The following is a 23,247-nucleotide window of genomic DNA, read 5'->3' as shown; positions in this document are numbered from 1 at the left end:
TCTTCCTGATTATGGTTTCCTTTGCTGTGCAAAAGCTTTTAAGTTTCATTAGGTCCCATTTGTTTATTTTTGTTTTTATTTCCATTTCTCTAGGAGGTGGGTCAGAAAGGATCTTGCTGTGATTTATGTCATAGAGTGTTCTGCCTATGTTTTCCTCTAAGAGTTTGATAGTTTCTGGCCTTACATTTAGGTCTTGAATCCATTTTGAGCTTATTTTTGTGTATGGTGTTAGGGAGTGATCTAATCTCATACTTTTACATGTATCTGTCCAGTTTTCCCAGCACCACTTATTGAAGAGGCTGTCCTTTCTCCACTGTACATCCCTGCCACTTTTATCAAAGATAAGGTGTCCATATGTGCGTGGGATCTCTGGGCTTTCTATCCTGTTCCATTGATCTATCTTTCTGTTTTTGTGCCAGTACCATACTGTCTTGATTACTGTAGCTTTGTAGTATAGTCTGAAGTCAGGGAGCCTGATTCCTCCAGCTCCATTCTCAAGATTGCTTTGGCTATTCGGGGTCTTTAGTGTTTCCATACAAATTGCGCAATTTTTTGTTCTAGTTCTGTGAAAAATGCCAGTGGTAGTTTGATAGGGATTGCATTGAATCTATAGATTGCTTTGGGTAGTAGAGTCATTTTCACAATGTTGATTCTTCCAATCCAAGAACATGGTATATCTCTCCATCTATTTGTATCATCTTTAATTTCTTTCATCAGTGTCTTATAATTTTCTGCATACAGATGTTTTGTCTCCTTAGGTAGGTTTATTCCTAGGTATTTTATTCTTTTTGTTGCAGTAGTAAATGGGAGTGTGTTCTTGATTTCACTTTAAGATTTTTCATCATGAGTATATAGGAATGCCAGAGATTTCTGTGCATTAATTTTGTATCCTGCTACTTTACCAAATTCATTGATTAGCTCTAGTAGTTTTCTGGTAGCATCTTTAGGATTCTCTATATATAGTATCATGTCATCTGCAAACAGTGACAGCTTTACTTCTTCTTTTCCGATTTGGATTCCTTTTTTTCCTTTTCTTCTCTGATTGCTGTGGCTAAAACTTCCAAAACTATATTGAATAAGAGTGGTGAGAGTGGGCAACCTTGTCTTCTTCCTGATCTTAGTGGAAATGCTTTCAGTTTTTCACCATTGAGGATGATGTTGGCTGTGGGCTTGTCATATATGGCCTTTATTATGTTGAGGAAAGTTCCCTCTGTGCCTACTTTCTGGAGGGTTTTTATCATAAATGGGTGTTGAATTTTGTCAAAAGCTTTCTCTGCATCTATTGAGATGATCATATGGTTTTTCTCCTTCAATTTGTTAATATGGTGTATCACATTGATAGATTTGCGTATATTGAAGAATCCTTGCATTCCTGGAATAAACCCCACTTGATCATGGTGTATGATCCTTTTAATGTGCTGCTGGATTCTGTTTGCTAGTATTCTGTTGAGGATTTTTGCATCTATGTTCATCAGTGATATTGGCCTGTAGTTTTCTTTCTTTGTGACATCCTTGTCTGGCTTTGGTATCAAGGTGATGGTGGCCTCATAGAATGAGTTTGGGAGTGTTCCTCCCTCTGCTATATTTTGGAAGAGTTTGAGAAGGATAGGTGTTAGCTCTTCTCTAAATGTTTGATAGAATTCGCCTGTGAAGCCATCTGGTCCTGGGCTTTTGTTTGTTGGAAGATTTTTAATCACAGTTTCAATTTCAGTGCTTGTGATTGGTCTGTTCATATTTTCTATTTCTTCCTGATTCAGTCTTGGCAGGTTGTGCATTTCTGAGAATTTGTCCATTTCTTCCAGTTTGTCCATTTTATTGGCATAGAGTTGCTTGTAATCTCTCATGATCTTTTGTATTTCTGCAGTGTCAGTTGTTACTTCTCCTTTTTCATTTCTAATTCTATTGATTTGAGTCTTCTCCCTTTTTTTCTTGATGAGTCTGGCTAGTGGTTTATCTATTTTGTTTATCTTCTCAAAGAACCAGCTTTTTGTTTTATTGAGCTTTGCTATTGTTTCCTTCATTTCTTTTTCATTTTTTCTGATCTGATCTTTATGATTTCTTTCCTTCTGCTAGCTTTGGGGGTTTTTTGTTCTTCTTTCTCTAATTGCTTTAGGTGCAAGGTTAGGTTGTTTATTCGAGATGTTTCCTGCTTCTTAAGGTGGGCTTGTATTGCTATAAACTTCCCCCTCAGAACTGCTTTTGCTGCATCCCATAGGTTTTGGGTCGTTGTGTCCCCATTGTCATTTGATTCTAGGTATTTTTTTATTTCCTCTTTGATTTCTTCAGTGATCACTTCATTATTAAGTAGTGTATTTTTTAGCCTCTATGTGTTTGTATTTTTTATAGATGTTTTCCTGTAATTGATATCTAGTCTCATGGCGTTGTGGTTGGAAAAGATACTTGATACAATTTCAATTTTCTTAAATTTACCAAGGCTTGATTTGTGACCCAAGATATGATCTATCCTGGAGAATGTTCCATGAGTACTTGAGAAAAATATGTATTGTGTTGTTTTTGGATGGAGTGTCCTATAAATATCAATTAAGTCCATCTTGCTTAATGTATCATTTAAAGCTTGTGTTTCCTTATTTATTTTCATTTTGGATGATCTGTCCATGGGTGAAATTGGGGTGTTAAAGTCCCCTACTATGAATGTGTTACTGTCGATTTCCCCTTTAATGGCTGTTAGTATTTGCCTTATGTATTGAGGCACTAGCTGTATGTTTTTTATAGATGCCCTATATGAAGTTAAGGAAGTTTCCCTCTATTCCTAGTTTTCTGAGTTTTTAATCATGACTGGGTGTTGAATTTTGTTAAATTTTTGCTACATTTTTTTCATCTATTAATATGATCATGTGATATTTCCTCTTTGGCCTGTTAATGTTGTGGATTACACTGATTGAATTTTGAATATGGAACCACACTTGCACCCCCACCGCAGTAAATACCATGATGGTATATAATTCTTTTTATATATTGCTGAATTCTCTTTGCACATATTTTGTGAAGGATTTTTGCATCTATATTCATGAGAGATACTGGTCTATAGTTTTCTCTTTTTGTACTGTCTTTGTATGATTTCAGTATCAGGGTACCCCCATATAATGAATTGGGAAGTCTTCTCTTCTATTTTCTGAAAGAAGCTGTGTAGAATTGGTGTTAATTCTTTAAACATTTGGTAGAATTCTCTAGTGAAGCCATCTAAGCCTGGATATTTCTTTTTGGCAGTTTTTAAATTATAAATTAAATTTCCTTTATAAATACAAGGCTATTCAAATATCTTATTTCATATATCTATTTAATGATTGAATTAAGGTAGTTTGTATTTTTCAAGCAGTTGGTCAGCTTCACCCAAATTGTCAAATTTGTGTGTTTAGCGTTGTTCACTTTATTAACCTTTTGATGTCTGCATGTCCTGTGGTGATTTCTCCAATTTCAGTGCTAAAATACTGCTAACTTCTGTTTTCTCACTTTTTTGGTCAGTTTTTCCAGATGTATATCAGTTTTATTGATCTTTTCAAAGATCCAGTTCCTTGTTTCATTGATTTTTCTCTATTGCTTTTCTTTTCAGTTTCATTGATTTTTGTTCTTATTTTTATTATTTTCTTTCTCTGCTTGCTTTGGGCATCTTTTGGGTAAATTCCTTTGCTCTGAATTCTATTTACCTGATATTAATTAGCTATTCCTGCTTTCTTTTGATTAATGTTTTGATTAATTTGTAATAAGTTTCTTGTAGATAACATATACATAGGTCCTGGTTTTTCATCCACTGTACCAATCTTTATCTTTTAATTGGTGTATTTAGACCATTTTCCTGTAATGTAGTTATTGATATATTAGGGCTTAAGTGTGCCATTTTATTTTTTGTTTTCTATTTGTTCTGTTTTCTTCTTTCTGCTTTCTTGTGTAAGTTACTCGAATGTCTTTCTTTTTAGAATTCCATTTGAATTTATCTATAGTGTTTTTTTTTTTGTTTTTTTTTTTTTGCGGTACGCGGGCCTCTCACTGTTGTGGCCTCTCCCGTTGTGGAGCACAGACTCCGGACGCGCAGGCTCAGCGGCCATGGCTCACGGCGCAGCCGCTCCACAGCATGTGGAATCCTCCCAGACCGGGGCACGAACCCATGTCCCCTGCATCAGCAGGCGGATTCTCAACCACTGCGCCACCAGGGAAGCCCTATAGTGTTTTTTTAATATATTATTTTGTATAGCGTTTTTAGTGGTTGCTCTAGGTATTATGTTATATATACATAACTTATTACAATCTACTGGTATAAACAATTTACCATTTCAAGTGATATATAGAAACATTACCTCACTTTACATCCATTTATGTCTCCCACTTACAACTGTCTTAAATATTTTCTCTACATATATTGAATGTTATAATTTGCATTCAGCTGTCAGATATAACATAGAAAACTCAAGAGGAGGAGGAAAATCTCTTGTATTTACCCATATTTTTACTCTTGTTCTTTCTCCTTCCAGCTATTTTAAGATTTTTTTCTTTTATGATTTCCTTTCTGTTCAGATAACTAGCCATTATTATCAGATAGGTCTGCTGGTAACAGATTCTCTTAGTTTTCCTTCGTCTGCAGAGGTCTTGGTTTCCCCTTTATTCCTGAAGGATATTTTCACTGAATATGGAATTTTGAGTTGACAGTTGTTTGCATTTTGCACTTGAAAAATGTGCCAAATTCAGTTAGCATACTTTTCAGTTCTGGTATTTCTATTTGGTTCTTCTGTATATCTTCTGTTTCCTTGCTGTTGACTTTTTATTTCTTCCTCTGTTTTAAGAATGTGTACTGTTGCTTGTCAGACCATTTTTGTACGCTGTGTTAAAATCCTAGTCGGATAATTTGGATGTCTCCTTCATCTGTTGGCATCTATTGATTATCTTTTTCATTCAAATAGAGATATTCTTGGTTCTTGGTATGATGAGTGACTTTTTTTTTATTAAAACTTGGACATTTCAGGTATTATAAGACTCTGGATCTTATTTAAATCCTCTATTTTACCTGGTGTTCTCTCACAAAGCCTAGCAGTGGAAAGGGGAGGGCTGCTGCCCTGTTACAGTCAGGTAGGAGTGGAATTCCAGGTTCCCTTCATGACATGTATTACAGCTGAGGGGGAGGCTGGTTGTGAATCCCTTCAGGGTTGGATGGGTGTGGGTGCTCTTGCTTGCCAGTAGGTCTCCACTTACCCCAGCCTTACTGCTCGCCACCTGGCCTCCTCTGACATTGTGGGGGGCAGGGGTGCCTCAGCTGGACAGTTGTGAAAGCCCTGATTGCCCTCTAGGCTTCCTCTGAAACCACCCTGGCAGGGAGGAGGAGGGACACCTCATTATTCCAAATCTACTATCCCTGGGTAGATTTGGAAACCCAGACTACCAACTTAGTGTCTGCTGTTCCCACATGGGAAGGGGGATCCACATCACCTCTCAGCAGACATGAAAGCTTGGCTTCTTACACAGCCTTCTCCCACATCACCCTGAGGTTGGGGTGCCTCATTACAGCCTCACTATGGCAGAAGTCTAGGCTTCCCACTAGCGTTCGCTGGCATGGGGGTGGGGTGTGGCCATAGTTTTTTCTGTGTTGTTTGCCTGAAGTAGATCGGTTATTATCTAAAAGTTTATCTTGATATGCTGCTGCTTTTCTGGTCCTTTTGGCTGGAAAGAGAAAGCTTTTTAAATTTTTTAATATTACCATTATTATTTCTGTGCCTTTCAGTGTTTTGGGGTTGCAAGCTTCCCTGGGACCAAGTCTGGGATATATGAGGCTGTAAGAAACCCAGGGAAGTTACCACCTTGGTGCTCATTGGGTCCTGCCATTCCTAGTTGGTCTGTCTTCTCTCCAACATTCAGATTATTCTTCTGTTTGTTTCATATATAACATTTAGAATTTTTAGTTTTTCTTAGTGAGAGGACTATGAAAAAGTACTTCTTCATTTTTCCAGGAGTGGAAGTTTTGTATTATTTTTTTAAGTGATTTTTTTAAATGCATATTTTAAAAGATTCAGATACTTGCAATTGTGATCAACACCCCAGAAATAAACCAAATTTATTTGCTTCCTTTTTATAACTGATTCTCTATAAGCAACCAAAACTACGTTCTAGTTTATGTGTATTTTCCCTTAGCAATAATTTGTTGCTCAAAATAAAGAAATTGTGAAAAATTGAGTAATATGACCAACTTCATAAGGAATCTTTTTTTTTAATTTGGCTGTATTGGGTCTTCGTTGCTGCACGTGGGCTTTCTCTGGTTCCAGCGAGCAGGGCTGTTCTTCATTGCAGTGCGGGCTTCCCATTGTGGTGGCTTCTCTTGTTGTGGAGCACGGGCTCTAGGCACACGGGCTTCAGTAGTTGTGGCGCCCGGGCTTAGTTGCTCCGCGGCATGTGGGATCTTCGCGGACCAGGGCTCAAACCCGTATCCCCTGCATTGGCAGGCGGATTCTTAACCACTGCGCCACCAGGGAAGTCCCCATAAGGAGTCATTTATACGGTTTCTTCCTCTTTTCTGAAAAACAATTTTGAAAAACAAGAAAACCTGGCCTCCTATTTGGGCTCATATTGTACTCTGGTGACACTATGTTTTTATACTTTTAAACTAGACTCATATATCATTTAAGTTACTAATTTCCTATTTTGGTATTAGGGGGTTTTGTTTTTTTTTTAAGTCACCATTTCAAAAGCCTGGATGTATAAAGGTACTGAAGCAGTAGAGGATAAAATATGGTATTAGATACCATGTAATTTCTAGAAAGGTAACAGGCTTGTTAAGTAGAACTGTTCCCATAACACTGTATTCTTTTTTTTTTTTTTTTTTTTTTGTGGTACGTGGGCCTCTCACTGCTGTGGCCTCTCCCGCCGCGGAGCAACAGGCTCCGGACGTGCAGGCTCAGCGGCCATGGCTCACGGGCGCAGCTGCTCCGCGGCATGTGGGATCTTCCCAGACCGGGGCACGAACCCGTGTCCCATGCACCGGCAGGCGGACTCTCAACCACTGCGCCACCAGGGAAGCCCAACCCTGTATTCTTAATGCACATTATTTTTGGCCATTTTTCTCTATTGGGCTGCCTATCCTTTTGTCAGTTTATAAGATCTCTTTATGTATTCTGTATATCAGGCTTCTGTTTGTACTCTGACTTGTAGATGATCTTTCCAAATCTGTTATTTCTCTCTTGATTTGTTTATTCTGTCTTTTATCTTTTTTTTTCATAGCATTTGGGTTTTCAGTCTTGGTTAAGATTTTGTCTTCCTTTAAATAGTACAGGTAGTATTTTAGATTTCTTTTTGCAAGATTTTTATTGTTTTGGTTTTTAAAGTCAAGTCTCTTATCCAACTGGGATTTATTTTGGTATATATTGTAAGGTTGTGTCCAATTTTCTTTCAAATGGGTATTCATCTGTGACAGCATCATTTAATAAATCCTTTTCCCACTGATCTGAAATATTTATGAATTCTCTGTTCTATTCTAGGAATTTATCTCTTCATATGCCAATATCATATTAATTTTATTACATTAGTATTATAACAGATACATAGAGGATGGAGAAGATATGGTTATAAGGATGGATGAGTTTGACAGTAGTAATCAAGAGTGAAGTTGCTTCTCAGTGTTAACTTTCTAATCAGAAAGGGATTTAAGGGAGAGGCCAATTGATAAATTGATAAGTATCTATTGATAACTACCCTTGATGTTGCCAGGTTATATTTTGCATTTGTAAAATATTGAAAAGATGAATGTATACCATTAAGAGCTAATTTTCTGCCAAGTAGTATGTTAGGGGATATATAATTCTCCTCACATCAACTTTATGAGGTTAGATGTAGCTCCCTTTTACAGAAGAGAAAATGGACACTTGTTCTAAGGGTTAAGTTAGTTGCCCAGTATTGTGCAACTATTAAATAGTAAAGGTAGGATTAAAACACTAATGACCAGGCTCTTTTCACTATGCCATAATGAAATGTTTCATGAACAGTACTTTGAACACTAAAGATATATACACATTGATATGATGGTTATATCATAATCTTCTATCATTAGCACCCGTGAGTTTTATTTTAAAACAATGCAGTGGATAGGGCACAATAAAACTTTACAGCTAACTATTTATAGCAAAGCAATTCTATTTTGATGAAAGAACAATATATATTTATGTGTTCTTTCAAGAATGGTCTATGAATAAAATGTTAGAAGCTATTATGTTATTGATTGGTTCTTTTAAACATTTTTTTTTTTTAGAGCAGAAGAAAGTTAAAGTAAAAAAACCAAAACCTGAATTTCCTGTGTATACACCTTTAGAAAGTACATATATTCAATCTTATGATCATGGAACTTCTATAGAAGAAATTGAGGAACAAATGGATGATTGGCTGGAAAATAGAAACAGAGCACAGAAAAAACAGGTAAATTTTTAAAATTTTGTTTTAATTGAGTAAAATACATACTGAAAAGTACATAAAATATAGATGTACAGCTCAGTAAACTATCACATGGTAAATCAAGTTAACCATTGCCAAGATCAAGAAATAGAACATTGCCAGTGTCCAGAAGCCACACTCATGCTTCATCCTGGTCACTACCTTTCTTTTCTTCTACAAAGATAATGATCATCCTGACTTCTAACCATAGATTAGTTTTTCCTGCTGTTTGAAGTTTATAACTGGAATCATCCTGTCTTAGTCCATTCAGGCTGCTGTAACAAAAATATAATAGACTGGGTGGTTTAAACAACAAACATTTATTTCTCACAGTTCTGAAGACTGGGAAGTTCAAGAACAAGATGCCGGCAGATTCGGTGTCTGGTGAGGGCCCTCTTCCTATTCATAGACAGCAGGCTTCTTGCTGTGTCCTCACATGGTGGAAGAGGTGAGAGAGCTCTCTGGGATCTCTTTCATAAGGGCACTAATCCCATTCATGAGGGCTCCACCCTCATGACCTAAGGAACCCCCAAAGGCCCCACCCCCTACTACCATCACATTGGGGGTTAGGATCGCAACATATGGATGGGGGGACGGACACAGACATTCAGTTCATAACACATTCCATATGTACTATTTTGCATCTGCTTTCCTCTATTCATATAGTATTTGTGATAGTTATTCATTATTGTGTGTAGCGGTAATTTGTTCATTTTCATTGCTGTATAATCCATTTAGAAATATAGCACAATTTATTTTTGTTGGAGATTGATGTTTCCAGTTTTTGAATATAATGAGTAAGTTTCCTTTGCACACTATTGTACTTTCAGTACACATATGTGTAAATTTCTATTTTTGGAGTTAAGTTGCAGGGTCAGCTTTAGTAAATAATTCTGAATACTTTTTTTTTTTCAATGTTTGTATCAATTTATAGCTCAGCAACAGGATCTGAAAACTTCAATTACTTTACATCCTTGCCAACACTGGGTCAAGTCTTTTATGTTTTTAACCATAGAGTTAGGTGTGTAGTCATATTTAATTATGGTTTAATTTGTATAACCTTTGATGAATAAGTCTAAACACTTTTTCTTATGTTTATTGGACACTGATACTCTCCTATGTGAAATGCCTTTTCAAGTCTTTTTTTATTATTGGGTTGCCTTTGTTTTTTCTTACTGATTTGTAAAGAGGTTTTTAATGTATTTCAGAAGTGAATCTTTGCATGTTTTCTCCCACTTTGGCTTGCCTTTTCATTCTCTTAATGGTGTCTTGATGACCAGAGTTATTAATTTTAGTCATCAGTCTTTTCCTTTCCTTTATTTGATGTTTGTGTTGTGTTTAAGAAATCTTTTCCCACTTTGCAGTCATAAAGATATTTCCAAATTTTTCTAGAAGCTTTAGTATTCTGCTTTTTACATTTAGATTCATAATCCCCTGGACTTTGTGTTTATTGTAAAGTAATGATCAAGTTTAATATTTTTTCAAAAGTTTTCCAAACCAACTGACCCAATACCAGTTAAAGAAAAGACTGCTTCCTACAGCTCTGCAAATACCACTTTTATTATAGAACAAGTGTCCATAACCATGTGGTCTGTTTCTAGACTTTCTGCTTTGTTCCATTAATCTATTTCTCCATGCTTGTGCTGATACCATACAATCTGAATTACTGTAGCTATGTACTAGATATCTGGTATAGTAATTTTCCAACTTAGTTTTCCTCCTATAAGATTGCCACTTTACATTCACATATAAATTATTTTATTTTATTTTATTTTTGGCTGCGTTGGGTCTTCGTTGCTACACGCGGGCTTTCTCTAGTTGTGGTGAGCGGGGGCTACTCTTCCTGGTGGTGCGCAGGCTTCTCATTGCAGCGGCTTCTCTTGTTGCGGAGCACAGGCTCTAGGCACGCGGGCTTCAGTAGTTGTGGCTCGTGGGCTCAGTAGTTGTGGCTCGCGGCTCTAGAGCACAGGCTCAGTAGTTGTGGCACACGTGCTTAGTTGTTCCGCGGCATGTGGGATCTTCCCGGACCAGGGCTCGAACCCATGTCGCCTGCATTGGCAGGTGGATTCTTAACCACTGCGCCACCAGGGAAGCCCTCACATATAAATTTTTAAAGTAATTTGCCATTTTCCACAAATTAGTCAGCTTAGATATTCAATTGGGATTACATTGAATATATAGATTAATTTTGGAAGAACTGGCATCCAGACAGTATTGACTCTACAACCCATGGATAAATCCATTCATATAGGTCTTTAAAAAATTATTTTTAATGTGTTACAGGTTTTTGTGCGTATATACTGCACGTTTAAAAAAATATTTATTCCTGGTCATTTAGTGTTTTTAGATGACATTATATATGATACTGTTTTTTTAAACTTCACTTTCCAATTATATTTGCTATATAGAAATACAATTGATTTTTGTATAATAACCTTGTGTCCTGCAACCTTGCTAAATTTATTTTTTAATTTTAACAGTTTTTCTGAGTATTACACTTTTTTTTTTGTGCTAAGGATCTCTAGTACATGTAGAACAAAAGTGATATAATAAGTATCTTTGTTTCATTTGCAATCTCAAAAAAGCTTTCTTTATTAAAAGTTTTATTTCATTATTAAAATTATATATTCTTTTATTTAACTGTTAAATGTGATATATGCTGTAGGCTTTCTGTAGCATTTTTTACTGAGACACACTTCACATAACATAAAATTCACCATTTAAAAGTGCACACAGTTCGGTGGTTGTCGTCTATTCACTGTGTTGTGCAACCATCACCACTATCTAATTCAAGATTTTCATCACACCAAAAACATAAATAAATAACCCTCTACTTGTTAGCAGTTAGCTCCAATTCTCCTCTCTCCCCTTCCCTGGCAACTGCTAATCTATTTTCTGTCTATGGATTTGCCTATTCTAGACATTTCACATAATTGGTATCATATAGTATGTGGCCTTTTTTTTTTTTTTTTTTTCTTTTCAGTATGTGGCCTTTTGTGTTTTGCTTGGCATAAAGTATTCAGGGTTGTGTTATTTAACAGTACTTCATTTCTTCTTATGGCTAAATAATATTCCATCATGGCTATATCACATACTGTTTATCCATTCTTCAGCTAATGGATATTCAGTTTGATTCCACTTTGGGGCTATGATAAAAATGCTATGAACATTCACATACAGGTCTTTATTCAGACATATATTTTGTGGTTTCTCTAGGGATTACATTAACATCTTAATTTATAACAATCTAGTTAGGATTAATGCCAACTCAGTTTCAGTAGTGTTAAACTTTCCGCCATATAATGTGTTATTGTCACAGATTAAATCTGTATGTATTGTGTGCCTGTCAACTTAGATTTATAACTATTGCTTTATGCAGTTGTCTTTTAGTGAGATTAAAAAAGAATTACAAACAAAAATTACATTTATGCTCTTTTGTATATTTATCTGTGTAAATACAAAAACACCTATCCTGGTGTTTATTTCTTCATATGCCATTGAGTAACTGTCTAATGTCCCTTCATTTCATTCTGAAGGAGTCCCTTTAAGCACTTGTAGGGCCAGACTGCTAGCAACAAACTCTCTCACTTTTTGTTTATCTGGGAATGTCAAAATTTTTCCTTCATTATTGAAGGATAGTTTTTCCAGATAAATAATTTTGGTTTGACTGTTCTTTTCTTTCAGCACTTTGAGTACATCACCCCACTACCTTCTACCTTCTGGTTTCTGATTAGAAATCACATGTTAATCTTATTGATGATCGCTTTTACATGATGAGTTACTTGTCCTTTCCTGTTTTGAAGATTCTTTCTTTGTCTTTAGCTTTTGATCAGTTTGATTGTGATGTATGTAGATGTGGATTCCTGTGAGTTTATCCTTTTGGAGTTCATTGAGCTTCAAATTCTGGAAGTTTTGACCATTATTCTTCAAATATTCTCTCTTTCTCTCTCACCCCCCCCCCCCCCCGTCCCCTTCCTCCTTTTGCCTTTCTGTTACTCGTATTAAGCATATGTTGATATGTTTAATGGTATCCCACAGGCCTCTGAGGCTTTGCTTATTTTTCTTAATTCTCTTTTCTTTCTGTTCTTCAGACCAGATAATCTCAGTGGGTTTATTTGTTAGTTTGCTGATTCTTTTTCTGCCTGTTCAAACCTGCTGTTGAGCCCCTCTAGTGAATTCTTAATTTGTTATTGCACTTTTCACCCTCAGAATTTCTATTTTATTCCTTTTAATAATTTCTACCTATTTATTGATTTATTCTCACTAGGTGACACATTGTTCTCATACTTTCCCTTTAGTTTTTTGGGCATGGTTTCCTTTAGCTTGTTGAATATTTAACATAGCTAATTTACTCTTTTTTTTTTTTTTTTTTTTTGCGGTACACGTGCCTCTCACTGTTGTGGCCTCTCCCGCTGCAGAGCACAGGCTCCGGACGCACAGGCCCAGCGGCCATGGCTCACAGGCCCAGCCACTCCGTGGCATGTGGGATCCTTCCGGACCGGGGCACGAACCCATGTCCCCTGCACCGGCAGGCGGACTCTCAACCACTGCGCCACCAGGGAAGCCCTAAAATAGCTGATTTAAAGCCTTTGCCTAGAAATTCCAGTGTCTGGTCTTCCTCAGGCACAGTTTCTATTTTTTTTTTCCTTTGTTTGGGCCATACCATATTGTTTCTTTGCAGGTATGGCAGTTATCGTTGTTCCTGTTGAAGACTGGGTGTTGTGACTGTTATTAGTTGCGACTCTGAAAAAATCAGATTCTCTCCCCTTTCCAGGATTTATTGTTATGTTTGGCTTATTGTAGTTGTTGTTTGTTTGTTTACAGACTTTTCTGTACTAATTCTACAAACTCTGTTTCTTTTGTTTTGTGTAGCCACTGAAGTCTCTATTTAGTTAGCTTAGTGATCAGCTAATAATTGGACAGAGATTTCCTTGAATGCCTGTAGCCAAAATTTCTTCCAGTCTTTGCCATGGGCTCTGTGTATGTGTTGGGGCTCAGCTTCCACACCCAGTCAGGCAGTTGACAATTCTGCCTTAGCTTTTACTTTCTGCTTCCAGAGAGCCTCAAGAGCAACAGCAGGTGAGAACTTAAGTCCTTCTCAGGTCTTTTCTGACCATGCTCACAGCCTTGAGCATGCACGTGGCCTAGATTCTCAGAGCATCTTATTCCTCAGCCTTTCTTCTCAAGCTTTTTGGTTAATCTGTTGTTTGCCCAGCTTTTTTCTGTTGCCTCAGGAAGCAGTGGCTAAGATACTAGACAGTAACCATTTCCCCAAAATGCCCCCAGGGAAGAGCTTTTAGCATTAGGCCAGTTTTCAGTTAAGCAAAATAAAGACAAGCCTTTTGATCTTCCAAGGAGCCACGAAACAGATCAAAACAAATGATTACAGTTCCTTGAAAATTAGTTCATTCTGCTCCCTCCACAATCAAGAATATGGTTGTTATTTTCATAGGTAGTGCTGAGCTGTGGAACAGGGAATAAGACTGGGGTAAGTTAATGTAGCCCAGAGGTTGCTGTTCTTATCAAGAATCAGCTGTCTTTCTTTAGTACATGTTACCCATAGTACTGCAAGCCTTTGATTAATTTCCAGAGTTTAGAAAAACTTGATTCTGATAGATTCTGACCTTTTTTTTTTTTGTTGCTTTTATACAGAGAGTAGGTTTGGAGTTCCTTACTCTGCCATTTTTGTTAACGTCACACTGTGAATTTTAAAAATCAAAATTTCTTTCTAGATTTGCTAAGAATTTTTATTTATTAAAAATGAATGTTATAAAATGTTAGCAAATATTTTTGTGTCCGTTATGATGATTATAGCTTTTTAACCTTTATTTTGTTAATGAGATGAATTATATAGATTGTTTTTCTAACATTAAACCACCTTGCTTTCTTAAACCCATTTGATTTGATATGATTTGATAGTACACAGAATTCTAGTGTACCTTTAACCCAGTTTTCCCTGATAGTTATATCTTATATAACTACAATACAATTTCAAAACCAAGAAATTGACATTAAGTACAATGGCTGTGTATAGTTGTATGCCATTTTATCACATGTGTAGATTAATGTAACAACCACTGCAATAAAGATATAGAACTAGTCAAGATACAGAACACAGCTACATCACTCATGCTTCTTTATATTCACACCCATCACCTTCCCACCATCCTTAACCTCTGACAACCATTAATTTATTCTTTCTCAGGAGTTTTGTCATTTTGAGAATGTTATATAAACGGAATCATTCATTGTGTGACCTCTTGAGGTAGACATTTTTTAATGCCTTTTCATTTTTATTCCTTTCTTTTTTTTAGTGAGATGTAATTGGCATATAACATAATAGTTTCATATTTACAACATAATGATTCGACTTTGTCTGTATTTTTTATTTATTTTTGGCTGTGTTGGGTCCTTGTTGCTGTGCGCAGGCTTTCTCTAGTTGTGGGGAGAGGGGGCTACTCTTTGTTGCAGTACGCAGGGTTCTCATTGCGGTGGCTTCTCTTGTTAACGGAGCATGGGCTCTAGGCACGCGGGCTTCAGTAGTTGTGGCACACGGGCTCAGTAGTTGTGGTGCACGGGCTCTAGAGTGCAGGCTCAGTAGTTGTGGTGCATGGGCTTAGTTGCTCTGCGGCACGTGGGACCAGGGCTCGAACCCATGTCCCCTGAGTTGGCAGGCGGATTCTTAATCACTGCGCCACCAGGGAAGTCCCTCGACTTTGTATGGATTGCAAAGAAATCACCGCAGTAAGTATAGTTAACACCCATCACCACACATAGTTACAAAAATTTGTTTTGTGATGAGAACTTTTAAGATCTACTCTCCTAGCAACTTTCAAATACGCAGTACAGTGTTATTAAGTATAGTCACCATGCTGTACGTGACATCCCCATGACTTATTTATTCGTACCCTTTCACCCATTTCATCCACCCCTCACTGCCACAGCCACACCTCTTATAAAAACCAGTCTGGGCCTTCCCTGGTGGTGCAGTGGTTAGGAATCCTCCTGCCAATTCAGGGTACACAGATTCCAGCCCTGGTCCAGGAAGATCCCACATGCCATGAAGCAACTAAGCCCATGCGCCACAACTACTGAGCCTGCGCTCTAGAGCCCGTGAGCCACAACTACTGAGCCCGTGAGCCACAACTATGGAAGCCCGCACGCCTAGACCCCGTGCTCTGCAACAAGAGAAGCCACCGCAATGAGAAGCCCGTGCACCGCAACAAAGAGTAACCCCCGCTCACAGCAACTAGAGAAAGCCCGTGCACAGCAACGAAGACCCTACACAGCCAAAAATAAAAACAAATAAGTAAAGTTATAAAAAAAAGAAAAAAATACAGTCTGTTCTCTTTTTTTTTTGAGCTTAGTTTTCTTGGTTTTTGTTTGTTTTTGTTAAGATTCCTCTAAAAAAGTGAGATCATCTGGTATTTGTCTTTCTCTACCTGATTTATTTTACTTAGCATAATGCCCTCAAGGTCCATCCATGTTGTCACAAATGGTAAGATTTCCTTCTTTTTATGGTTGAATAATATTCCTGTGTGTGTCTGTGGATCTGTGTGTCACATTTTCTATATCCATTCATCCATCAAAAGACACTGAAGTCCTTTACATACCTTGGCTATTGTAAATAGTCTGCAACAAACATTGGGGTGCATATATCTTTTCAAATTAGTGTTTTCACTTTCTTTGGATAAATACCCAGAAGTGGAACTTCTAGATTATATGGTAATTCTATTTTTAATACTTTGAGGAATCTCTGTACTGATTTCCATAGTGGTTGGACCAATATACATTCCCACCAACAGTGCACAAGAGTTCCCTTTTCTCCATATCCCCACCACCACTTGTTATTTCTTGTCTTTTTGATAATTGCCATTCTAACAAGTGTGAGATGATATCTCATTTTGGTTTTGATTTGCATTTCCCTGTTGATTAGTGATGCTGAGCATCTTTTCATGTGTTCAGTATGATGTTAGCTTTGGGCTTGTCACATACGGCCTTTATTATGTTGTGGTGCATTCCCTCTATACACACTTTGTTGAGAGTTTTTACCATAAATGAATGTTTTTGCCCAGTTTTGTCAAATGCATCTATTCAGATGATCATATGCTTAATCACCATACATCTGTGAGTTTTGCTTTCTTCTTGTAATTGATTTCTAATGTCAATACCATTGTGGTAGGAAAAGGTGCTTGATATGATTTCAATCTTCTTAAATTTAGGACTTGTTTTGTGGGCTAATTAACATCTGATCTATCCTGGAGATCCATGTGTACTTGAGAAGAATGTGTATTCTGTTGCTTTAGGATGGAATGTCCTGTATATGTCATTAATTCAATCTGGTCTAACATGTCATTTAAGGCTAGTCTTCCGTATTGATTTTCTGTCTGGATGATCTACCCATTGATACAAGTGGGCTATTAATGTTTCCTACTATTATTGTATTGCTGTCTATTTCTCCCTTTATTCTGTTAATATTTGCTTTATAGATTTAGGTGCTCAGATTCACTTTTTTTTTTTTTTACTCACATTATGCCCTTAAGATACCTCCAAGTGTTTGAGTGTATCAGTAGTTTGTTTCTTTTTATCACTGAATAATAATCCATAGTGGGTTAGTTTGCATGATCTGACATATTATGTATATAGGAGCTTACAGTGCATACTCTGTTGTGAGATTTATTCATGTTTCTATAGTTTTCCCTTTTTAGTGCTGAGTAATATTCTATTGTATGGATACACTACAGTTTTTTAAGTTTATTAGTTGATAGACATTTGATTTGTTTCTAGTTTTTGGCCATTATAAATGAATCTTCTATGAAGATTCATTGTACATGTCTTTGTATGGACTTATGCCTTCATTTCTCTTGGGTAAATACCATGCAGTAAAATGACTGGAAGGTGTGATGTGTGTATATCTAAATATTTTAAAAGTTGCCAAAGTGTTTTCCAGAGTGGCTATTAATTTTACATTCCCACCAGCAATGTGTAAGAGTTGCAGTTGCTCCACATCTTGGCCAACCTTTGCTGTTAACACTCTTTTTACCATTCTAGTGGATGTGTAGGACTATCTCATTGTGATTCTCATTTGCAGTTCTCTAATGATTAATAATGCTGAGCATCTTTTTATCTGTTTATTTTTCATTAGAGTATCTTTTTTATGAAGTCTCTCTTCAAATCTATGGCCCATGCTTGTCTTATTATTGAGTTTAAAATTCTCTACATATTTTGAACACTTTTGTCACCTATATGTTTTGCAGATATCTTCTCCTTGTTTATAACTTGCTTTTTTTTAATATATAATTTATTTATTTTTGGCTGCGTTGGGTCTTCGATGCTGCGCGTGGGCTTTCTCTAGTTGTGGCGAATGGGTACTACTCTTCGTTGCGGTGCGTGGGCTTCTCATTGTGGTGGCTTTTCTTTCTGCGGAGCATGGGCTCTAGGTGCATGGGCTTCACTAGTTGTGGCACATGGGCTCAATATTTGTGGCGCATGGGCTTAGTTGCTCCATGGCATGTGGGATCTTCCTGGACCAGGGATCGAACCTGTGTCCCCTGCATTGGCAGGCAGATTCTTAACCACTGCGCCACCAGGGAAGCACCCTAACTTGCTTTTTATTTTAGTAATAGTGTCTTTTGAAGAGCAAAAGTTTTAAATTCAGATGTTCAGTTTATTAAATATTTTCTCTTATACTAAGTTCTTTTCCTGTCCTAATTAGGAAGTCTACCAAACCCAAAGTTACTGAGAGTTTCTCCCATGTTTCCATTTAGAAGTTTTACAATTTTAGCTCTTAAATTTAGGTCTGTGAGATTTCAAGTTAATTTTTGTATATAGTGGGAGGTAAGCGTTGAGGTGCTTTTTGTTTGTTTGCTTGACATTTAGATATCCAGTAGCCCCATTTGTTAAAAAAGTTATACTTTTCCCATTCAGTTGGCATGGGACCTTTGTTGAAAATAATTGACTGTATATGTGTTGGTTTATTACTGGGCTCTCTGTTCTGTTTTTTTAATCTGTATGTCTATATTTACACCAATACAATTTGTCTTGATAATAAGCCTTGAAATCAGATAGTATAAATCCTCCAACTGTTATCTTCTTTTCAAAATTGTGTTGGCTATTCTAGTTCTTTACATTTCTTTATAAAATTTAAAATCAAGTTGTCAATTTGTACAAAAGATTCTGCTGGAATTTTTAATTGCAGTTGAATTGATCTGTAGATAAATTTGGGGAGGTTTCGCATCGTAACAATACTGAGTCTTTTTTTTTTTGGCTGTCTTGGGTCTTTGTTGCTGCACACGGGCTTTCTCTAGTTGCGGCGAGCGGGGGCTACTCTTTGTTGCAGTGCGTGGGCTTCTCGTTGAGGTGGCTTCTCTTGTTGCAGAACACAGGCTCTAGAGCGCAGCCTCAGTAGTTGTGGCACACAGGCTTAGTTGCTCCACAGCATGTGGGATATTCCTGGACCAAGGCTCAAACCCATGTACCCTGCATTGGCAGGCGGATTCTTAACCACTGCGCCACCAGGGAAGTCCCAGTATTGAGTCTTTTGATCCATTAACATGTATATCTCTTATTTTATTTAAGTCTCCTTTAATTTCTCTTAGGAACATATTTTGTCAGATTTATATCTAAATATTTCTTATTTTATACTATTCTGAATTGTATTTTTAATTTCAGTTTCTGATATGAGTATATTGAAGTACAATTAATTTTTGTATATTAGCCTTTTATCCTGTAACTTTGCTATGCTCACTTATTAGTCCTAGTAGCTTTCATGAAGGATAGGTCTACAATTTTGTTATATTTTAATGTTTTTGTGTCCTCTTCATATCAGGTAATACTGGCCTCATAGAATGCATTGGGAAGTGTTCCTTCCTCTTCTCTTTTCTACAAGCATTTGTGTGGAATTCCATCTATTTTTTTCTTAAGGTAGCTTTGGCTGTTTTTCTTTTTGAAGGGATTTGACTGGTTTTTTTGTTTTGTTTTTTTTTTAATTAATTTATTTATTTATGGCTGTGTTGGGTCTTCGTTTCTGCGCGAGGGCTTTCTCTAGTTGCAGCGAGCAGGAGCCACTCTTCATCACAGTGCGCGGGCCTCTCACTATCGCAGAGCACAGGCTCCAGATGCGCAGGCTCAGTAGTTGTGGCACACGGGCCTAGCCGCTCTGCGGCATGTGGGATCTTCCCAGACCAGGGCTCGAACCCGTGTCCCCTGCATTGGCAGGCAGATTCTCAACCACTGCGCCACCAGGGAAGCCCCGGATTTGACTGTTTTATCCAGGTTGTTGAATATACTGGAATAAGTTGTTTATAATATTCCCTTATTATCATTTTAATATCTGTAGTGATGTTTCTTTCATTTCTGATATTGGTAATTTGTGTCTTCTTTTCATTTTTTTTTTTTTAAAGAGAACGAGGGGGAAGAAGGAAATACTGGGTGTTGGGGACTGCAGTTTTTTAAAAATTTTATTTATTTATTTATTTATTTATTTTTGGGTCTTTGTTTCTGTGCGTGGGCTTTCTCTAGTTGCAACGAGTGGGGGCCACTCTTCATCGTGGTGCGCGGGCCTCTCACTGTCGCGGCCTCTCGTTGTGGAGCACAAGCTCCAGGCGCGCAGGCTCAGTAGTTGTGGCTCACGGGCCTAGTTGCTCTGCAGCATGTGGGATCTTCCCAGACCAGGGCTCGAACCCGTGTCCCCTGCATTGGCAGGCAGACTCTCAACCACTGTGCCACCAGGCAAGCCCCGTGTCAGATTCTGTTTTATTTTTGGTCAGGGTCTCTAGAAATACATCCATGTTACTGATTTTCTTTAGAAATCAGCTTTTGGTTTCATTGATTTTCCTCTGTTGTCTTTTAGTCTTGTGTTCATTGATTTCCGCTATTAATTTTTTCCTGTCTCCTACTTATTTGGGGTTTAATTTGCTCTTTTTCTAGTTTCTTAAGGTGGATGTTTAGGTCATTGATTTGAGAACTTTCTTCTTTTCTAAGTATTAATGCTGTAAGTTTATTCTGAACACTGAATTATTTAAATGTAGAGCTTTATATTTGGTATTTTTAATATTTATACATTTGTATTTTAGCTGTATCCCACAAATTTTGATATTATGTATTCATTTTCATTCAGTTTGAAACAGTCTAATTTTCCTTGTGATTTCCTCTTCAACTCATGTTTATTTTCCTAAAAGATAGGTATTTCCAGATATCTTTCTGTTACTGCCTTCTGTTTGCATATAGTTTTTTTATTATTTAAGTTTACCATTTTAGGAATTTGGGATGAGCATTTAATTCATCTATATTTAGTATAATTAGTGATATTTTGGGGTTCAAATTTATCATCTTAGTAGTTGCTTTCTATTTGTCCCTCTTTATCTGTTTCCTCTCTTGCTTTCTTTTGGATTAATTTTAAATTTCCATTTCTCCCTTCTATAAACTTGATGTCATTATACACTCTTTTAGTCTTCCTTTTGTGGATAATATGTAGTATTCAATATGCCTCTTATTATAGTCTTGCATGAGTTTCTGTTGCTACTCCCCAGACAATAAAATGACCTTTGACCCTCTACTTCATCTATTTTGTGGTGTATTTTGTGTGTTATGTGTTGAGCTGTGTCCCCCTAAAATTTACATGTTAAAGCCCTAACTCCCAGTACCTGAGAAAGTAACATTTGTAAATAAGGTCATTGCATATGTAAGTAGTTAAAATGAAGTCATACAGGAGTTTTTTGTGTGTAGAACTGTGTGATGATACAGCATTTCATTTCCTGGATTCCTTTGTTTCAAAGCCTGTATTCTTTTCTCATTAGAATTTTTGCCTATGGTTTCTTTGGTTGAACTGACCGTAGAAATGTGCACACCTTATACTCTCAGTAGATATTTGTTAAATTGATCAAGTGTCCAGAGTAATTTATCATGGTGACTTCTGCTGAGAGACCATAATAATGGGGGGAGTGGGAGACAAAATACTGGATTCTTAAGATTTGAAGACCTAAGTTCTAGTTTTAACATCACTGTTTATTACCTATATGATCCGGGTTTTTGTTTTCTTATTACTTAACACCATACAAAGAGTGTGAAATTATCTGATCTTTCTACCTTAGAGATAAAAGTATGTATGTTAAAACATTTTGTAAACTGAGAAACCCTAAACCAAAATTTTCCTTTTATTCTAGCCTTCTTTGGGATCTTCCTGTCATTTTCAAAGTTTTCATCTACATTAAAATTTTTCTTTTGTCCTTTTATTAGTAGAAACCAAATGAAGAGAAATATATGTCCCAGTTGACCTCTCTGCTGTTTGTATTAAGAAGTTGACTTTGTTCAAGAGCTTCTCCAATAATCTCCCTAACTCGTTTTTGTTTTGTCCAGTATATATTTGGAAAGGTTTTAAGTACCATGTTTGTAAGCTCTCACAAAATATTGCTGTAAAATGATGTAATGGAGAGATGAACTTCTAGGAATGGTTACCCTGGGCATATGACATGGTGGCAAATGACCATAGACAGAGGCTATACCTCTGTATAGCTCATACAGACAAATTGCATAAGGAAAATACCATAGCAGAAAGCTAGCTGTTGACTTTACTGATAATTCCATGTCAAATAGGGGAAATACAAATTTTTATCATTATCATCATCATTCTTGACATCTTGTGTCAGATATTGTCCTATGTCCTACTGAACATTGAGTTGCTCATTTAACTCTCACAACCCTGGTAACGTTTTTTCCATTTTGCAAGGGGTGTTTGATTATCAGGGGCACTGTGCAATATTTAGTTCATTCATATGCAATTGTTGTTATTTAGGGTAAAAACATTCAAATATCAGGAATTTTACATGGCTCAACCAGTGTAAGTATATTAGGCATGAATCCATCTATGGAATTTCTTAACCTTCTTAAGCTCTTGAAAGGGTCAAACCCAGGTAATTTCTCCCAGAATTTGCCACAGCTTTCATTAGTGGCAGTGCCTGTAGCACTTTAAAGCAATAAGTAAAAGATGACAAATATCCAAATAGTAGGAATATTAGATAAAAAGTGAAATACGAAAAGTTATTTCTGATTATAATTGCCCAACATTATAAGTTAAGTTGGTGATAGTAATTTTTTTTTCAATTTTTGAAACAATGTAGTTAAGTATTTTAAGTCCAATGAGCAGATGTCAAACATTTTTTGTGCGAAAACAATCCATGTATATGATTAATAAAAGTGAGGTTTTAATGAGTCATTGGTAAGTCAAACAAAATAATTTTCCACCATAAATACTATAACAAATAAACTCTTCTAAAATAAAATAGTTTCTTCTTTTTCCCTCCTGTGACCTAGTGGTAATGTTCTGCAGTGTTTTATGTAGGAGACTTGGATTTCATTCCTGTTCTCGTTATCTCTCTCCCTGGGGCTGCAATGAATAAAATAAGAAATAAAATCACTATCCTGCATCCTTATTGCCATAGGCTGTACCCATGTCAGATTTCATAAACTAAGCTAGATGGGGCCTGATTAGTATTGGGATGGAAGACCTCAGAACAAAGTCTGTGGAACACACATCTTCCATACAGCCAGTATTTCATCTTCCTTGAACCCTTGTCTTGCAGTCATTATTGCACTTTACTCTTTGATTGATTTACTTGCTGTAGGAAAAAAGAAAAGAAAAGGTCTTTAAAGTAAATGCATTTCTAGTAATTTAAATCAATGAATTTATTTATTTTCCCTTTTCAAACTTGAAAGACTATTTAGTTTGAAAGGTGTTTGGCTATATTCTTGAAAAGACAGTATTCCAACCAGCAATGTGTTTTATTGTCTAAAAATTTACTATCTCAGGGACTTCTCATTTTATTTATC

General features: G+C 36.7%; 1 protein-coding gene across 1 annotated transcript in view; it reads left to right on the top strand.

Moving 5' to 3' along the window:
- Positions 1 to 23,247, top strand: part of DNAJC1 (DnaJ heat shock protein family (Hsp40) member C1) — a 206,043-nt gene that overhangs the window by 112,339 nt on the left and 70,457 nt on the right. Inside the window, exon 8 of the mRNA XM_082847425.1 lies at positions 8,243 to 8,406. Within this exon, the coding sequence (XP_082703551.1) occupies positions 8,243 to 8,406 (164 nt within the window). The remainder of the gene's footprint in view (positions 1 to 8,242; positions 8,407 to 23,247) is intronic.

Source organism: Leucopleurus acutus (assembly GCF_964270905.1).
Source record: "Leucopleurus acutus genome assembly, chromosome: 1".
Taxonomy (NCBI): Eukaryota; Metazoa; Chordata; class Mammalia; order Artiodactyla; family Delphinidae; genus Leucopleurus; species Leucopleurus acutus.
Note: the sequence above shows the minus strand (reverse complement) of the source record. Positions and strands in the feature narration are given on the sequence as shown.